Below are 17,925 nucleotides of genomic sequence, written 5' to 3'. Positions count from 1 at the left end.
AGGCTCTTCTCTCCCATCCTAGATGTTGCCATTGCTTTGATAAATCACCTTTCATACTGATTTCACAGGGGTCATAACAGAATGGAAGATTAGGTTCTTACCTTGGTTAATCTTCTTTCTGTTAGTCCCTGTCAGGATCAGCATGGCTGGCCCTGTATGTATTCAGTTTCTATGAATTGCCTACCTTTTCTGCCTCAACAGTTTCTCCTTTCAGGCATGAGGATCTTCCATCCAGCAAATAGGCCCTGTGGGGAATTGTTTTACATATGTGAGTACATATCTTTACCGATGGCAAGTTTCCAGTTGCACGCAGCAGGTTGGTTCCATGTTCTTGCCTGTTTTTCATGTTGACTGTTGATTAATTCTTGCAGAACAGAATCTTCTTGGCTTTGCGGGATGCTTCCCTTTGCCCCCTTTGTTATGTACGCCTTGCTTCAGTAAGATTTGTTAACTTTTGGGCTCACCTATAGGGGGCTCTGTCTCTCTCAGCTATGTAGGAAGAGCAATTGAAGAAAATGTGTGGATTTCTGTAAGTCATGGTTTGTACCTTTTGTACTGATTCCTTTGGGGGCTAACAGAAAGAAGATTACCCAAGGTAAGAACCTAATCTTCCATTCCAGCGACAACTCAGAGCCAGACTGGCAGGATTGGAGTTCAGACTCCAAGCCTCTCTTATCTCAGGTTGCGTATTGCACAATGAGCACTTTTATTATGCTTTTTCAGTGCAATAGGTGAGGCATTCTAGACAGATGGTTTATTCCCCCATAGTCACATGCTGCTGCAGAAGGAATTCACTCTGGATTTTTCATTCTGCCTCTGTTGTACTTCACTGGGTTCTCTTGCTCCACTTATAGTTCTTCCATTCTGCACATGTGCCTGCAGGAGTGTTTGTTCTGCTCTCCCCATTTTATTTTTATTAAGTGTAGTTTTGTCCCTTTTTCGGGAATTTTGGTGCTTTGAGTGATTTTAAAGCTCTGCCTGATTACTCTCTTGATGACCCCTTATTTGCAGGTGCAATGCTTCCTGGGGTGAGAGATCAGGGACTGTGTGCTGGATCTGTGGATCCCTCTAGGGTTTTGGAGCCTAGGGATGGATCCCATGGTCCTGTCCTTTTTTATGTCTGCAACCTTATTTCTGAATCTTTGCAGGAGTTGATTTTGGTCACTCAGCTGGTTCCATCCACTTCTTCCTCCTGGTTTTGTGGTGTGTGCTTACAATTTGCTACCATTCTTTGGCACCCTGATATGAACTTTCTTGTCTCGGAGCAGTTTGACTCTCCAGAGGGTGTTCTGAAAATTGCTAGAGCTAAGTCACGCTTGTATCCCCTGGCACATGAGTATCAGCAGCTTTTGGGTCAGTCCAGGATGGATGCTTTGGTGGCGCAGGTGGCTAAGCGTACCTCTCTCCCTAGTGAAAGTGGTGTAATGTTAAAGGATATGCAGGTCCGCCGTGTGGATGTGGTCCTCGGGAATCTTTGATGGAACTGTTTCGGCAATATGTTTTGTTGTACATGCTTGTCTCTTGACTGCACACACTGGAGAATAAGGTGGTGGTTCCCAGTCTTCCACCTTCTGTTCTGCTCCATCTGCCAAAAAGGGCACAATGAAGCAAGACCGAGGGATGCTCTTCTTTGGATAGGGGGCCAGCTCTCAGCATTTCTTCCTGCCTGGATGTGCATTACGTCCGACTAGTGGGTTTTGGACATTATTCGGTCGGGCTACCTGCTGGAATTTGCCCTGCTTCTGACAGATTGATTTGTGGACTCCACTACAGTTCGCCCGGACAAAACACTCAAGGTTCAAGTCACTGTTCAGCGCTTACTGGATATTCAGGCTATAGAGCAGATTCTAGATCCAGTGGCGTTGCCAGCATTAGTGCGCTTCTGGGATTGGCTTCGCTTTGACATTATTGCCATGGCAAGAAACAAGAAAGTGGATCACTTCTTCAGTTGAAGATACGAGCCTGGAAGTGAGGGGCTCGACTATGGTGCAGCCGTAGCCTCCGGAGATTCTCCTGTATGTCTTTTCTCCTTGGCCAATATTCGGCCGGGTCATTCAACAGATCTCCGTGGTTCCAGATTGGCCTTACAGACTGTGGTATGCACATCTGATGCATCTGCACAGAGGTTGCAGCATTCAGCTGAGCACCCATCTGGACCTCCTCCCACAGAGTTCAGTGTCCATGGAGGATCTGGATCACTTTGGTCTTACAGCATGGCTCTTGAGCACACAGCCTTAGAGCACAAAGGATATTCTGCTATGGTTATTGATGCTCTTCTGAAGTCTAAGTCGTTGTCTACTATGTTGGCTTATGCTAAGGCATGGAAAGCCTTCCAACACTGTTGCGCCCTGGACCAGGTGGACCCTTATTCAGCTCCGATCTCACTAATTATAATTTTTCTTCAGTCTGGTTTGAATAAAGGCCTCACTGTGGCTTCTCTTTGGATCCAGGTCACTGGGTTCTCTTGTTTTAGAACCCAGGAGCATCGCTTCTCATTGGCGTCTCATCCTGATGTTGCTAGATTTCTGAAGGGGGGTTTTCGTGTCAGGCCGCCGGTTAAGCAACCTTTCCCTTCCTGGGACCTTAACCTGGTGCTGTTTAGCCTTACCAAGACTCCTTTTGAGCCCCTTCGAGATGCTTTCCTCTTGCACTTGACGCTCAAGACTGTTTTTTTTCTGGTTGCTATTACTTCAGTGCGTCATGTGTCGGACCTACAGGCACTTCATTGCAGAGAATCATTCCTCCATATTTTGGAGACTGAGGTTTCTCTTTGGATGATTCCTTCCTTCCTGCCGAAGGTGGTTCCAGCTTTCCATTTTAATCAGGAAGTGTGTTTACATGCCTTTCAGCCTACTGGTTCCAGGACACAAGATTGCCTGTCGAAGAAACTGGCTGTGTACATAGCTCTTCTGCATTATCAGGAGGTCACTAACAAGTTTTGTCTCGGATCATTCAGTTAATTGGGGTGCTCCCGCTTCCAAGGCCATGATTTCTAGATGGATCCATAGGACCATTTCGTCAGCCTACATTCTTTCCGGGAAATGGCCTCCTATTTCCATCAAGGCACATTTTACTAGGAGTGTGGCTTCTTCTTGAGCCGAAGCTTGAGCTTCCTCCCTTGATGGCAATGCGATCTTCTGTTCACATGTTTGCCAGGTTTTGCAGAGCAGACAGGATTCTGCCTTTGGGTCCTTAGTCTAAAGGATCAGCGCAGCAAGCCTGCCCTAGTTTTTTGGGGGACTGCTTTTGTACATCCCATCTGTCTAAAATGTCCCACCTATTGCACTGGAAAAAGAGATTATATACTTACCCTGGTAATCTCTTTTTCAGTAGATAGGTGAGACATTCTTGGCCTCCACTTGCCTGTTTGTCTGTTTATGCTTCTCCAAGCTGATTCTTGGATGCCTGTCAGTCCTTGGGGTCTGGGAAGAATTTGTATATATGTTTTAGTATTATATGGGAGTAGTTTCTGTGCTCCTTTGAAGCCTGTGTTGGCGGTTAACTTTACTGTTGAGTTGATTCTTGAGCAGAACGGTGCCTCTACTTCACTTGTATTTGGTGGCTCTCAGTGCTTGGGTACTAACTAGGTGGAGCCAGAGACCCCTGTGAAGTATAGCAGAGGCTGAGTGAAAAATCCGGAGTGCATTCCTTCTGCAGCAGCACATGACTATGGGAAAATAACCCAACTGTCTAGAACAGTGGTTCTTAACCTGGGTTCGACCGAACCCCAGGGGTTCGGTGAGTCAGTCTCACGGGTTCGGCGGAGGTCAAAACACACCTCCGACTCATATAGCGCTTCAGTCACGTTCAATCATCTATCAGTTATTCAGTGATTTTGATCAAGACTGATCGTGTACTCAGTTTCTTGATCTATCAATCTGTAACTAACGCCTTATATACATCAATCAATTCCTGATCAAAATTTGTGATTTAACTGATAGATGATTGAACGTGACCGAAGCACTTATGATTCGTGATGATACGCCCCGCTTGTCCATAATTGGCTGCAGGTGATCACGCAACATCGCTTGGCCTATCTGTGCTGCAGGGGATTTGATGCGCACAGTAGTCGGATTGTAACTGTTGTGATGGTACGTCGTGTGATACCTATCTTAATATTTTAATCCCTTACTAATTATGTCGAACAAAATACGAAAGTGATCGGACGAATATGTACAATATGGATTCACATGTATAACGGAACGTGATGGAAGTCAGCGTCCTAATTGCATGATTTGCAATGCCAAGTTGAGTAATTCTAGTCTAGCTCCGGCAAAACTAAGGGAATAAAGAAGGGTTCGGTGAACACACATATGAAACTGGTGGGGTTCAGTACCTCCAACAAGGTTAAGAACCACTGGTCTAGAATGTCTCACCTATCTATTGGAAAAGAGCTTACCAGGGTAAGTCCATAATCATTTTTTTTAACTTTTCAGAGGAGCTGCAAGCCAGGGAACAACGTAGAGTGGAGCTAGTACAAAAAGTTCAAGAGATGGAGAGATTGCTAAATGAAATGAAGAATAAGGAGGATCAAAATTTAGTTGAGCAGGTACTTTTTAAAAAAATAGATTTTATTTGAGTAATCTTTCCTCAGAGCGTCTGTACTGTAAATCAGTGTATAGCAAACTGTTACGTGACACACTAGTGTGCCACCTGAGATTCTAGGTATGCCTCAAGACGCAGGGGAAGAGGAGAGGCACCAGTGTCAGCTGACTGCCTACAGGACATGCCTCTTTGTGGTGAGAGGCAATCCTACAGGCAGTCAGCTGGCGACAGCACCTCTTAGCTCCTCTTCCCTTTTAGCACCTCCCCACTGGTGGCTCAGGCCCCCCCCCCCCCCCCGTCTGTAGGGCCTTTGTGCATGCATGGATGGTAATGTGATGATGTTATGCATGCGCTTGGCATCTCATTGATGTCTGAAAGGTGGCTGGGGTCTTTCACTGTTTTGTAATGACCGCACAACTACAACACATTTGCTGTATTAAAGATATATTTTTAATAGATAATAAATCAATAGCTTACATGATTGGCATCAAAAGTGATTATACAGCACTGTGCCAAGCGGAGGAATCAGTCAGAGTCTAGAAGTCTGATGTTGATTCAGTCTACTCTGGCTAGTTCGTCATTCAATAGCTTTTTTATACCTTTACATGAAATGTTGCCTAGCTATTCTAATTGGTGGTTATATTGATATTTTAATTAGTTGTTTCACATGTTGGATTTCTAATTGAGCCATCTACCAACACAATAGACTCACTCCTTATAATCAACCACTCAAACAACACTCAGTGCAAAGCAATTCTTCTTTCAGTGGGAATTCTGACTCCACTTGCTCAAAACGAGTCCGTGGTCATGGAATTCTTCATTATTCCCTTACTGATAGAATTTGTTAGATTTTTTTATACTGTTATGTATCATTTTTCAACTTGTAAATAGATTTAAAAGTGTAGTCACTTATCTTCAATCTTTATCAATTCCCCTTCCCGACGCGTTTCGAAATCCTTTATCAAGGTCGGGGGAACTACAAAGGAACATAAGTACATTATACCTTCCGCTAATGTGAAAGGCTAAAAAGTTTTGTAAGTAACAGTCACTCACCGAAAAAGATAAGGTAATCTTACTCCAATAGTATGCCACCGGCTATCCAGAAAGATGGCCGCGGCGTTCATACAGAGTGTTTAAATAACCCCTCCCCTTACATCATACACTCACCTAGCAACCCGACGCAAATCGCGTCACTCAAACCACGGAGACACACACAATCATCCAGAATCCAACTGAGCCATCCAATCCGAGGCTTAATTCAGCCCGGAGGGGGCCATAGTTTGGAGTTGGAACATCCAGCGTAGTTCCCTAAGATTTAAAGTACGCTCTATATTTCCTCCCTCCCACCCTACAGTAATCATGTCCATTACCCTCCATTTTAAATCTTTCAGACCATGTTTACATAACCTCCAGTGTCTCACTAAAGGGGAAGCTTCATAGCTCATATTCACCCTAGACTTATGCTCTGTTAAACGGATCTTCACAGCTCTAGTAGTGCAACCTACATAAAGTTTTGGGCAAGGGCATTGGATCAAATATATAACATGATCAGAATTACAAGTCATGTTATATCTAGCAGTATATTGAGTGCCTAAGATCGGATGTATCCAATTGTCCCCTGACATCACAAACGAGGGAAGATATGACTAAAATTAGGGGGAGTCATGAACCCTGTGGTAGTTGCCAATGGTGTCCGTTTGTGATGTCAGGGGACAATTGGATACATCCGATCTTAGGCACTCAATATACTGCTAGATATAACATGACTTGTAATTCTGATCATGTTATATATTTGATCCAATGAAAGAAGGATTTCTAATTGGTCATTTCTCATATTTATGGAGTCATTACAAGTCTTGGGTGTTGTCCGAAAAACAACTACCTTATATCCCCTGACAGCTTTGTTCCTGATGCTGACTACCAGGCCCTCTGGACATGGACCACACCCCTCTCAGTGGCCCCTCCTTATTCTTCTTCATCTTTTTAGGTGTTTCTCAGTAAATTCCAGGATCTTGTGTATTCAGGACATATCGGTTATTTCTAGTCACCGCCCTGTGACTGACTTTCCATGGTACAGCATGTAGTTCTGTTTTTGGTCCTTATCTGTGAGCAGCACTTCTCTTAGGACACTTCCCCAGCATCAGTTTAGAAGCTGACAGCAGTCATGAGTCAGAGATGAGTTTTTAGAATCCATTTTGTACTTAGCCTGTTTTTCTTACTAGGCTTTTGTCCCATAGTCCTGTATGTCAGGGTCTGTAATGATGTTTCTTGTACAATAACCTCTGGAATCTACACCTTAGGGTAATCAACATCTTCCAGCCTGGAAACTGTAGGGAACTTGAAACCAAATTTTAGCCCCTCCCTCTGGTCATCTGCTTCAACCTACCCCTGGATATCCTGTTACATTCCTACAGCCTGAGCTGTAGGGTCTATCTTTTCTGCTTGTGATTTTTTATTTTCTAAAGTTCTCTTTATTTGATCTATTCTTGGTGCGGGTCTTGCCCTGGTGCTGTGGATTTACCCTGCGTAGAAATCCTGCGGCAGGAGATCGCAGACTTTATGTAAAAGACTGCTTCTGGGGGGGTTACCTGTTAGTACCCTGTTAGTAGAACTGCATTAAGCCCCCCGGAGAGCCTGCTGGTCAGATCAGGTCTCCAGGTTCGGGAGCCAGCTCTCTCTGCTTCATCAGCTAAGGGGTTAGAGCGCAGGCTGCGCGGTCCTGAGGAGGCGTGGCCGGGATCATAACCGGACTGCGTGTCTTCCCTAATTACCTTGGGAGTTCCTGGAGTCACTGACTGAGGTGACAGGGAAGATGAGTGGCGGTCAGAAGACCTGAAACCCAGTTTTGTGGGGTTTTTTTGTAAATCTGTTTTTATTAGGCAAAAACAACAGTCATAGCACAACAGGGATGAGCAAATAACAATGAAACCAGCCCATACTAGGTAAAAACAGAAAACAAAACCAAGCATCCCCCCCATTAGAATCCAAAACAGTACAGATGATCATACACATGGACAGGGGACTTAGAGCAAAGTAGCAAAACAAGCCCAGAGTGACCAGAGAACATACTGAAAACCATAATTTTCAATAAGAAAGACCCCATTCCCAGTAAGAATAGGGAAGAACTATGGCTAATAGAGACATCCCCAGTGGGCCACACAGGGAAATTACCAACTTCCCCCCCCAGCCCAACCCACCCTGCTATATGTGGTAGTCTCAAAGAGAGAGAAAATACAAGAAAACAGTGGGACACTCAAGGTCCCATGAGAAATAGGGAGAAAAAGAGCTAGAGAGATAAGAACCAAGACCCAGACAATAGAGCAACATATAACGAAATAGCCCAGGCCAACCAAGAAAGAAACCCCCAAAGCACAGAAAAAATTAGGAATTTAAGAGAAGGCTCCGGGCTTTATGAGGAAGAGAATTCCAATACAGTTTCCAAACATCTTGAAACCGTTTCCAACTGCCCTCCACCCTCACACACACTGCCCGGCGTTCCAGCAACACTAAATCAAATAAAAACAAATCCCATTGAGAGAAAGAAGGGGCCGTACTGGTTCTCCAATACACCAAAATCACCTTTTTGACTAAAAGGAGAGCTTTGGAAACAAAAAGACAGGACCCACTAAGACTGCAATGCTTCCCCATCATAAAAAGAGTGCAGGCAGAGGATTGCAAAAGAGCATCAGAGGGAAAAGAGAAATAAAAAACGCTCATACCTGGGACTAAAAAGGACGCATCTTATGACACTCCCAAAATATATGTCCCAGATGGGGAAACCCAGTTTTTATCATCTCCTAAGGTACTGATCTCCTTGCATGCTCTGTATCAACTTGCCTGCCATTCTGTTCTATGCAGCTCCTGCCACTGTGTCTATGTGCATGCTGGCTTGGCAATTTTGGGGGGTCCTCAAAAAGGGTTTCCCTGCATGCCCTACCCCCCCCCCCCCCCCCACACACACACACACACACACCTGTAAAATCACAAAATTGCAATTTTCCTGGGTTTCCTGTGATTTTACCGGGCCGTTTTAGGGCAGAATTGGCACCCGCAGCGGCTATCTTGGATTTTCTTTAAAGCTTTTAAAAGTGTATTTTTTGACCTTAGGAGCTTCGTTTTTGCTCCAAATTTCACAGATGGCTTCCTCAGGACAGGATGGCATGGATTCTTGCCATAAATGCGGTGGTTGGCTGCCAGATTTGCAGCCATGTATCGTATGTGCTGCGGCCCACAAGGTGTGTGAACTGTACACAAATTCCATTCTCACCTCCTCCGGAGAGGCCCTTTATTTCTCCAATTTGACTGGAGACGCGAATGAAGCGTCCGGTGCGTCCAAAGAAGGTGCGGAAGGCGCTTCCATGAAATGCAAGCGTAGTTCCAGGGAAAAGTCTCATAAATCCGCTAAGGACTCTAAAACTAAGGCACGCGGAGCAGCTCTTGTCCCCAGTGATTTTTTTTCCCACCTGAATCTATAAATATGATGCATCAGGCCTTTCTGGTTAAAAAAACTGCGCCTGCTTCTTCCACTCAGAATCCAGTGCAGCAGATGGGGTCTGCACTTCCTCTGGATTCCAGCAGATCTCTGTTCTATTTTAGGGACACCAGAGAGCAGACGGGCAGTCCCTGCCATTGATTCTCCCTCGTTTTCTGTCCCTTTGCTGTTGCAGGTTGCTTCTGAAGCGTCCACTAGTGCTGCCCGATTCACGATTCGAATCGATTTACCAGGACAAAAAATCGGCCTCCCGATTCGTTGACTGACCCTCCCCCCTAAAGCAGGAGCGGCAGCGCTGCCTCTTGCTGGCCTGCTGCTCTTGCTTTAGAGGGCGAGTTGGGAGGGTCAGTCGGGAAGTGGCTTACCCGCTGGCCTCCCTCTGCTATGCTATCCGTCTTCCCCACTGGCCTCCTGGAATCAATTTTCCTAATTTCAGCAGCCTGGCGTCAGAGGAGGGGCGGGACCACAGCAGAGAGAAGACACTCGGAAGTCGTATAGCAGCTTGCAAAGATCGCTAGTGCCAGCGATCTTATTGCAGGCTGCTGAAATTAGGAAAATTGATTCCGGGAGGCAAGGAGAAATACGCAGGCCTTCCCGGGGGGGACAGGCCTACAAGGGGGAAACAGGCCTTCAAGGATGGTGGCACAGGCCTTCAGGGGGTACAGGCAGGCCTTTAGGGCTGGGGTGCAGGCCTTCAGGGGGAGGTGCAGGCCTTCAGGGGGGGGACAGACCAAGGGAGGGGGGCCCTGGTGTAGAAGGACACAAAGGGAGGGAGGGAGGGAGGGAAGGGGGTTCAAAGATACATGCATATGCTGGACTTTGGGTGGGGGAAGAAATAATGGGTCTGAAAATAGAGGAGAGGAAGAGGGATGATGGACAATGGGATTTAGGGAGGGAAGGAACGGAAAGGGAGAGAAGTTGGACACAAGGGATGGTGTGGAGGGGGGATAGAGATACTGGATAGGAGGGTAGTTGGGAAAAGAAAGGGAGAGATGGGGTGGTGGGGAAGGAGGGAGAGATGCTGGATGAAAGGGTAGTTAAGAAAAGGTGGATCTGTGAAGGGAGATGAAAAAAAGGAAAGATGCTAGACCTCCTAGGGAGGGAAGGGAAATGGAAGGGGAAGACAGAGATGGCAGATGGATGGTTAGCAAGAAGAAAGAAGGAGACCCTGGCAAGCAAATTATCAGAAGACAACCAGAGCCTGGGACCAACAAGATTTGAATAATGACCAGACAACAAAAGGTAGAAAAAATAATTTTCTTTTCTGTTTTGTGATTACAATATGTCAGATTTGAAACGTGTATCCTGCCAGAGCTGGTGTTAGACTGCATACGTGAGCTAGGATTTAACAGAGAGAGGAGAAGTCTTTTTTGTTTGTTTATTCTGTTTACACCACAGTGCCAGTGTGGTTAGGAGAAGGAAAAGGGGGTGAAGAAGCTATAAAATAAACTCACCAGGATGTTTGAAAAAAAACAAACAAACACCCAATTGGGCAGAAAAATTGAATCGAATTGAAAAACCAATTCAGTAGGCTGAATCTAATCAAATTTTTTTTCATGAATCGAGCAGCACTAGCGTCCACCGATGTGGCTAATCTAGCAGATCTTCAGGATCCCCCTTCCAGCGGGTCCCAAGATCTTCGGGATGACCCAGCTGTGTGCAGGCTATTTAAGACTAGCCGCTTTCCTGACTTTATTTCTGAGTCCCTAAGGACAGTGAACCTGAGTTTAGACAAGCAGGAACAGGCTGAATGTTCCATCATGAGTGATCAGCGTCCGCTTCCTTTCCAGAAAGTCCAGATTTGGTTAGGATTCTCTCAGAGATCTGGGAGTCCCCGGAGGATCCTCTTAAATATGCTAGGGCCATGGTGTGTTTATATTCCATTGCCCTGGAATTCACCAAACGACTGGCTCCGCCGAAAGTACATTCGGCTGTGACGCAGGTCACTAAGCACACTTCCTTACCCTCAGATTGAGGGGTTGTTCAAGACGGGCAAGTGGATTGTGTCCTCAAGCGCCTTTTCGATTCGGCAGCGACGGGAGTTAGGGTTACTGCAGCCACCTCTTTTGTTGCTCGTGCGTGTTACAACAAATTGCACCAAGATTCCGAGGAGGTTGTCATTCGGAACCTAGATTTCCTTGTTTCCGGGGGTGACTTATCTGGCGATGCCCACTATGAGATGATGAAGGATTTTGCTAAGCTTGGAGCTTATTCAGTGTCAGCACGACGAATGCTGTGTATTTGCCAGTGGTCCGGTGACTCTTCTTCTAAGACTACGTTGAGCAGATTGCCTTTCAAAGGTTGCTGTTGTTTGGTCAGGGTCTGGATGATCTTATGGCCAGTGTTCAGGACCCAAGGTGCTTCCCGGGTCAAAGCCTCGCCCAGCACGTGGTTTGGGACAGCCAAATTTTTATCTCTTCCGGCGCCCTCTTCAGTACGCTGCACCCCAGGCGACTGGACAGCGCTTAGGTGCTCCATCCAGACCTCGTTTCAGAGGCCCGTCCCAGCCACAGTCCTCCTACAGATGTCCTCCTGCCCCTCCTAAGAAGCAGACCTGATGCCAGGCCTCTGGCGCCTCTCCCTCAGGTTGGGGAGCAGCTTTTGGCATATCTACTAGAGTGGCAGAGGGTGACTTCAGACCAATGGGTTCTCGAAGTGCTGAGAGAGGGTTTCAGGCTGGAGTTTTACCGACCCCCCATTGGATTTCTTCCTTGCTTCTCCCACAGGTAATCCGGAAAAAGACGGCGTGTGTAGGCTATGGTTCGCAGGCTGCTAGATCTGGCAGCAATAGCGCCAGTCCCAAAAGAAGACTTAGGCTCAGGGAGATACTCGATATACTTCATCGTGCCAAAGAAAAGCTCCGAAGATTGGATACCTATTCTGGATCTGAAGGCGTAGAATGCATTCCTGCGAGTTCCACGTTTCCAGATGGAAACGATGCGTTCAGTTATAGCGGCAGTAGCGCCCGGGGAGTTCTTGACCTCCTTGGATCTCACAGAAGCATACCTCCACATCCCAATTTTTCTGGAACACAGGAGGTTCCTGCGCTTCCAAGTTCTGGGGCAGCATTTCTAATTTGTGGCTCTGCTCTTCGGCCTTGCCTCAGCGCCCAGAACCTTCACCAAGATCATGGAGGTAGTGGCTGTTCACTTGCTTTCGCAGGGTGTCTTAGTCCATCCGTACCTGGACTACTGACTGATCAGGGCCTCCTATCTAGCGGAGGGCCACAGGGTAGTTCATCAAGTGGTGCACCTGCTAGAACATCTTGGCTGGGTGATCAACATGAAGAAGAGCCGTTTCGAGTCAACGCAGAACTTGAAGTAACTTGGAGTCAGGTTTCACAAGGCCAGGAACCAAGTGTTCCTTCTGGAGCTCAGGAAGCTCAAGTTACTGACTTCCATTCAGGCCCTGTTGGCAGTCCAGGCTCCATTGGCCTGGCAGTATCTGTGGGTCCTGGGTCCAATGGTGGCGACCATAGACGTAATCCTTTAAGCTTGAGCGCGTCTTCTGTCTCTTCAGCAGTCCTTATTGATTTGGTGGAAGCCACAGCGAGATTCTCTGAGTGTGCTGCTTCCTTGGACAGCGGCAGCTCGAAGCAATATGCTCTGGTGGTTGAGTCCGATGAATCTGAATAGAGGGCTTTCTCTGAGAGTCTTGGATTGGGTGACTTTGACGATGGACCTGAGTCTATCCTACTGGGGGGCAGTGTGCAGCTTTGTTCCGGCGCAGGGCTGTTGATCTGCTTTGGAGAGCAGATGGTCGATCAATTGCCTGGAGCTGCGAGGGATTTGGCTGGCCTTCTTGAGCTTTCAAAAGTGTCTCCGTCGGCGAGCTGTTCTAGTGTTCTTCGATAACACGACGGTGGTCGCCTATGTCAACCGCTATGGAGTCACAAAGAGTCCCTTGCTGAGCCTGGAGGCTCGGGTGCTCCTTTCCTGGGCATCTGGTGGCCTGGTCCACTTGGCGGGCGCCGACAACGTTCAGGCAGACTTTCTAAGTTGGCAGATTCTGGACCCGGGGGAATGGTCTCTGTCCAGGATAGCGTTCAAAGCCATAGTCTGAGGGTGGGGATGTCCTTCCTTCGATCTGATAGCATCTGCCAGGAATCAGAATGCATAATCATAAAATACTGAGACAAGCCAAAAGACTTAATTGTCCAATATCTCTTATAGAAAAAATAGCAAGTTTCAAACACCCAAACACCCTCCCCCTACCGGTGTTTACTGGGGTATGTATATCATCACCAACTCGCTATTTTTCCTATTTTTAAGGTACTTGCTATTTAATTTCTATATTGCGACTGCTGTAAACAAACTGTACTTAGCTGTCACCTGACGGACGGGAGCCCAGCCATTTTGCCAATGTTTGCTTCGTCAGGGGTAGAAAAAAGCTCAAGCAGTCAGAAAATTCTTTACCATTTATTCAGCAGCATAAGAACATAAGAATTGCTGCTGCTGGGTCAGACCAGTGGTCCATCGTGCCCAGTAGTCCACTTACGCGGTGACCCTCTGGTCAAAGACCAGTGCCCTGAGACAAGCCCTACCTGCATACATTCCGGTTCAGCAGGAACTTGTCGAACTTGGTCTTGAATCCCTGGAGGTTGTTTTCCCCTATGGCAGACTCCGGCAGAGCGTTCCAATTTTCTACCACTCTCTGGGTGAAGAAGAACTTCCTTACGTTCTCTCAACAGTTTTATTTTAAATTAATTTGTTTAAAAAAAATGTCCTTTTATTTTAAACTTTATTTAAATATTATAATCATTCTATTTCTTTTTAATTAAATATAAGAAATTTTTTAACACACCAATTGACTGCCTTTTACTCTTGTGGCTTTCATCAAAAAGGTTTATATTCCACCCCTAAGATGGTGGCGGATTTTCAAAAGAACGCTGTCTATAGAGCCAATAAGATTAATGCACGTCATCATCCATTCTCCCAATCAGAAATCTCTCTCTAAAATCAGACTTGAACATTCTGTTCATCCAATAGGCTAAAAACCTCCCTTTCAAATGAAAACTTTCCATTCTAATTGGCTATTGAGTCCCCTTGGGTGCAATGTACCTAATTTTAAAGATCAATCTCTGTTCGCACCGTAAAAGTGCCTTATCTCTATCTCCACCCATCATATCCGGGTATACTACATCTATATCTACTATAGGTGTTTCGATTCTTCAATTTTTTAAAAACATGATTTATGCTCACTTAACCTGATTTTCAACGTTCTGCTTGTTTTCCCTATATAGATCTTACTACAGAGACATTTTAATGCATACACCATGTAATCGCTATTGCAATCCCTAAAATTCCTTAAGACATATTCCTTCTGGTCTACTGGATTGATAAAGAAAGACATTTAAACATTCATACTGCAAAATTTACACCATGGCATTTATAATGACCAATTTTATTGATATTCCTTTTCTTGGTATATTTTGGAAAATAATAAGAGCTTAAAATCTCTTAAGTTTCTCTATCTTTTATAAGCTATCCTCATCTTGGTATTTTGAAACAAGGGATTAGTTTGTACAATTCCCCATTGTTTCTTCAATATTTTAAAGATTGCTGGACTTGCATGCGAGTATTCAGACACTGCAATATGTTGTTTCTTTTGTGTGTCTGCAACTTTGTTTTGTAAGTAATAAATCACGGTTACTATAGCGTACTCTTTTGTATGTTCTTCTTAAATATTTTTCTTCATAGCCTTTGTTAGATCTTGTATCAAAACTTTTGCCTGTTTTTTAAAATCTTGCTTGTCACTACATATCCTCCTATATCTTAATAGTTGGGAATATGGTAGATTATCTACCATGTATCTAGGATGGCAACTATCTCTTCTCAAAGTGGTATTCCTGTCTGTTTCTTTCATGTAAACTTCAGTCATAAATGTCTGATGTTTTTGAATAAGTCACATCTAAAAAAAAAGTTTCTTCTTTAGAACAAGTATGTGTAAATTGAATTGCAGAATTGCAAGTATTCAACCATTCAGTATTCAACTATTCGTTACTGCCTAGCCATAGAACAAAAACATCATCTATGAATCTAAGCCAAACATGTATTTTTTCTTTAAAAGGGGAATTACTGATCTATTCATTTTCAAAGTTGTTCATAAACAGTCCTGCTATTGAGGGTGCGCATGTTGACCCCATCGCTACTCCTCGAATTTGTAAAAATAGCTGTTTCTCAAACAAAAAATGATTCTCTTTCATTGCTATTCGGGCGAGACTGATTAAAAAATCATTTTTTGTTTGAGAAACAGCTATTTTTACAAATTTGAGAAGTAGCAATGGGGCCTTCTATGTCATCAGGAGGTGTGGTTGCCCGGCTTTGTCCCTTCGGGCTCCAAGGACTGTGTATTGTGGTCTCTGGATGTGAGGTATCTCCTTCTGAGATACCTGGAGGCCACGAATGACCTCCGTCTTTTGGACCATCTGTTTGTGCTGGCGGGCCTTGCCCAGGGGGTTAGGCCGACCTTTAAGGCTACTATCTCTCGATGGATCCGTTCGGCGGTTGCCTATCTGTCAGCGGGGAAGAAGCCTTGGGGTAAAGGCTCATTCTACCAGAGGAATGGCTTCCTCTTGGGCTGAATCGAAAGCTGTTTCTTCCGAGATTTGTAGGGCAACCACATGGGCCTCTCTGCATACGTTCACAAAGTTCTACCGGCTTGATGTGGTGGCAAAGCAGGATGCAGCTTTTGGGGCTTCAGTCCTGGTGGCGAGCTCATTGGGCCCCCTCTGATGTGTTTGGACTGCTTTGATATGTCCCTAAGGTGTAGATTACAGAGGTTATTGTACAAGAACGAAAGATTAGGTTACTTACTTTTGCTAATCTTTCTTGTAAATAGCCTCTGGAATCTACACACCCGCCCAGACTTTTCTGTCCGATTTGCAGATCACCTGCCCAGTAACTGGTAAGCTTGATTTCTGTCCTTGACCAGCCTCACTAAGAATTCCATTTTTGTTCCCTTATGTAAGGTTTGGAATCCATGGGTGGTTGCCCCCTTCTGAACCTCAGGCTGTCTCTCTCTCTTGATCAAATTTATACTGTTTTCAATTGGTTTATTGTTCAAATTAGTGTTATACAAGGTTTGGCCTTATGGCTTTATTTACATTTGTTGTTCATGAGCAGATTTGATATGCAGCGGGGAGTTCCCCGTTACCCCTATCTCTCTTTTCTTTTGTTTCCTGTTTTGTGCTATACACTTCCCCCTCCCTATTCACGATTTTTATTTTCCCGGTCCCCCCCCCTAGAGAATCACTTGGAGGCAGCCCGTATCAACCAAAATCGGTCCCGGGACTTGGATCGAGGCGATTGGAGAAGGAGGGGATACGAATGGGGCAAGCAGCTACTCCAGGAGCACAGCCCTCAGCTGTGGACGCAGTTCTGGTGGCAACTTCATGCACGGTCCTTTCCTGGTGGTCTAGCGGTTATGTAGGACAGGAACAATCTTCCTACATTCCTGTCCCGTGTAGACATGCTGACACAAGCACATGCTGTGAGTTCCTGTGATCTCACGAGACTACAACAGGAACTCCCGTTGTAGTCTCGTGAGACCAGAGGAACACACAGCATGGCTCTGCACGGGGCAGGAGTGTAGGAAGATTGCTTCTGCCCCGCATCACCGCTAGACCACCAGGTAAGGTCCCAGGGGTGGGTCAGAGTTCGCTCAAAAGTTATTCACAAATTTTCCTTATTCGCAGGCCGGTTCTGCCCCTAACCCCCGCAAATACGGAGGGGGGGAATGTAGATCTGCTTGGCTTGGGCACTCACTGAATATCCAGAGGTAGGTTGCAGCAGATGACCACAGAGGAAGGGGCTAGAAATTGGTTTCAAGTTCCCTACAGTTTCCAGGCTGGAAGAGGTTGATTACCCTCTCACTGCTGTAACCTCAAGCAAGTGCTTTCCTGTGTTTGTATGTGATTGTGAGGTGGAGTGGAAAGGAAGTCGCGTACAGACGCAGAAAAGCGCTTGAGTGAGGTTACAGTAGTGAGGCGGGCAACGTTCCAGAACGTAAGGAAACCATTGGAGGCAGTGCAGCTTGTGTAAGTAATCTTGTGAACTCTCGTGAAATTCGGCACCTCTACTGGCGGTGACTGCTTGATGTAAGATGGGGGTTGTGTCTGGAGGAGGTGAGAGCTGAAGGCGGTTGCGGACCTGATCACCGGACACTTAAAGCACAAGTTTTCCAGGCACTAGTCGGATATTGATTCTCCCCTAGAGGACTACACCAAAATCTTGTCTCTTGTAGTTGATACTTTAGAATCTAAATCACAATTTTGCGTGAGGTAAAACTCTTTATAGTTTATAATCTTTCCTAAATTGCTTCTGATAGTTTCAGCTATACACATCTGGAAGCGAAAAACTATTTAATCTTCACTTTCTGCATGTTGCACTGCTTTCAGGTGTATAGCTGAAATTATCAGAAGCAATTTAGGAAAGGTTTATAAACTATGCAAAGTTGTCATTTCTTTAATAAGATATTAACTATTTTTTCTGCGGCCCTCCAAGTGCCTACAAATCCAAAATGTGGCCCTGCAAAGGGTTTGAGTTTGAGACCACTGCCTTAAGGTGTAAATTCTAGAGGCTATTTACAAGAAAGAAGATTAGCAGAGGAAAGTAACCTATTCTTTCGAATCCCCTCTTATATCCGCACACTTCCGGATTCCCTCAAGCCGCGGTCATCACGTTTAGTGTGCCACGGCTTTGCAAAGTTTGCAAGACATTGCTGAAAATGTTCTAAGACTGTTGTTCTTAAAACTGTCCTTGGTTTATCCCCGGCCAGTGGAGTTTTCAAATTATCCCTAATGGATATGCATGAGGCAGATATGAATGCCTTTCACATTTAACTTAGTAACATAGTAAATGATGGCAGATAAAGACCTGAGTGGTCCA

At 45.4% G+C, this 17,925-nt stretch overlaps 1 protein-coding gene across 3 annotated transcripts in view; it reads left to right on the top strand.

The window, feature by feature from the left end:
* The window catches only part of BUB1B (BUB1 mitotic checkpoint serine/threonine kinase B), a 287,868-nt gene that overhangs the window by 152,998 nt on the left and 116,945 nt on the right, over window positions 1-17,925 (top strand). For all 3 annotated transcript variants that reach the window (XM_033953065.1, XM_033953063.1, XM_033953064.1), the window contains exon 10: window positions 4,437-4,549. In XM_033953065.1, coding sequence (XP_033808956.1) covers window positions 4,437-4,549 — 113 coding nt within the window. The remainder of the gene's footprint in view (window positions 1-4,436; window positions 4,550-17,925) is intronic.

This window comes from Geotrypetes seraphini, chromosome 7 (genome assembly GCF_902459505.1).
Source record: "Geotrypetes seraphini chromosome 7, aGeoSer1.1, whole genome shotgun sequence".
Lineage (NCBI taxonomy): Eukaryota > Metazoa > Chordata > Amphibia > Gymnophiona > Dermophiidae > Geotrypetes > Geotrypetes seraphini.
The sequence above is the reverse complement of the archived record's forward strand: the minus strand, read 5'-3'. Positions and strand labels throughout refer to the sequence as shown.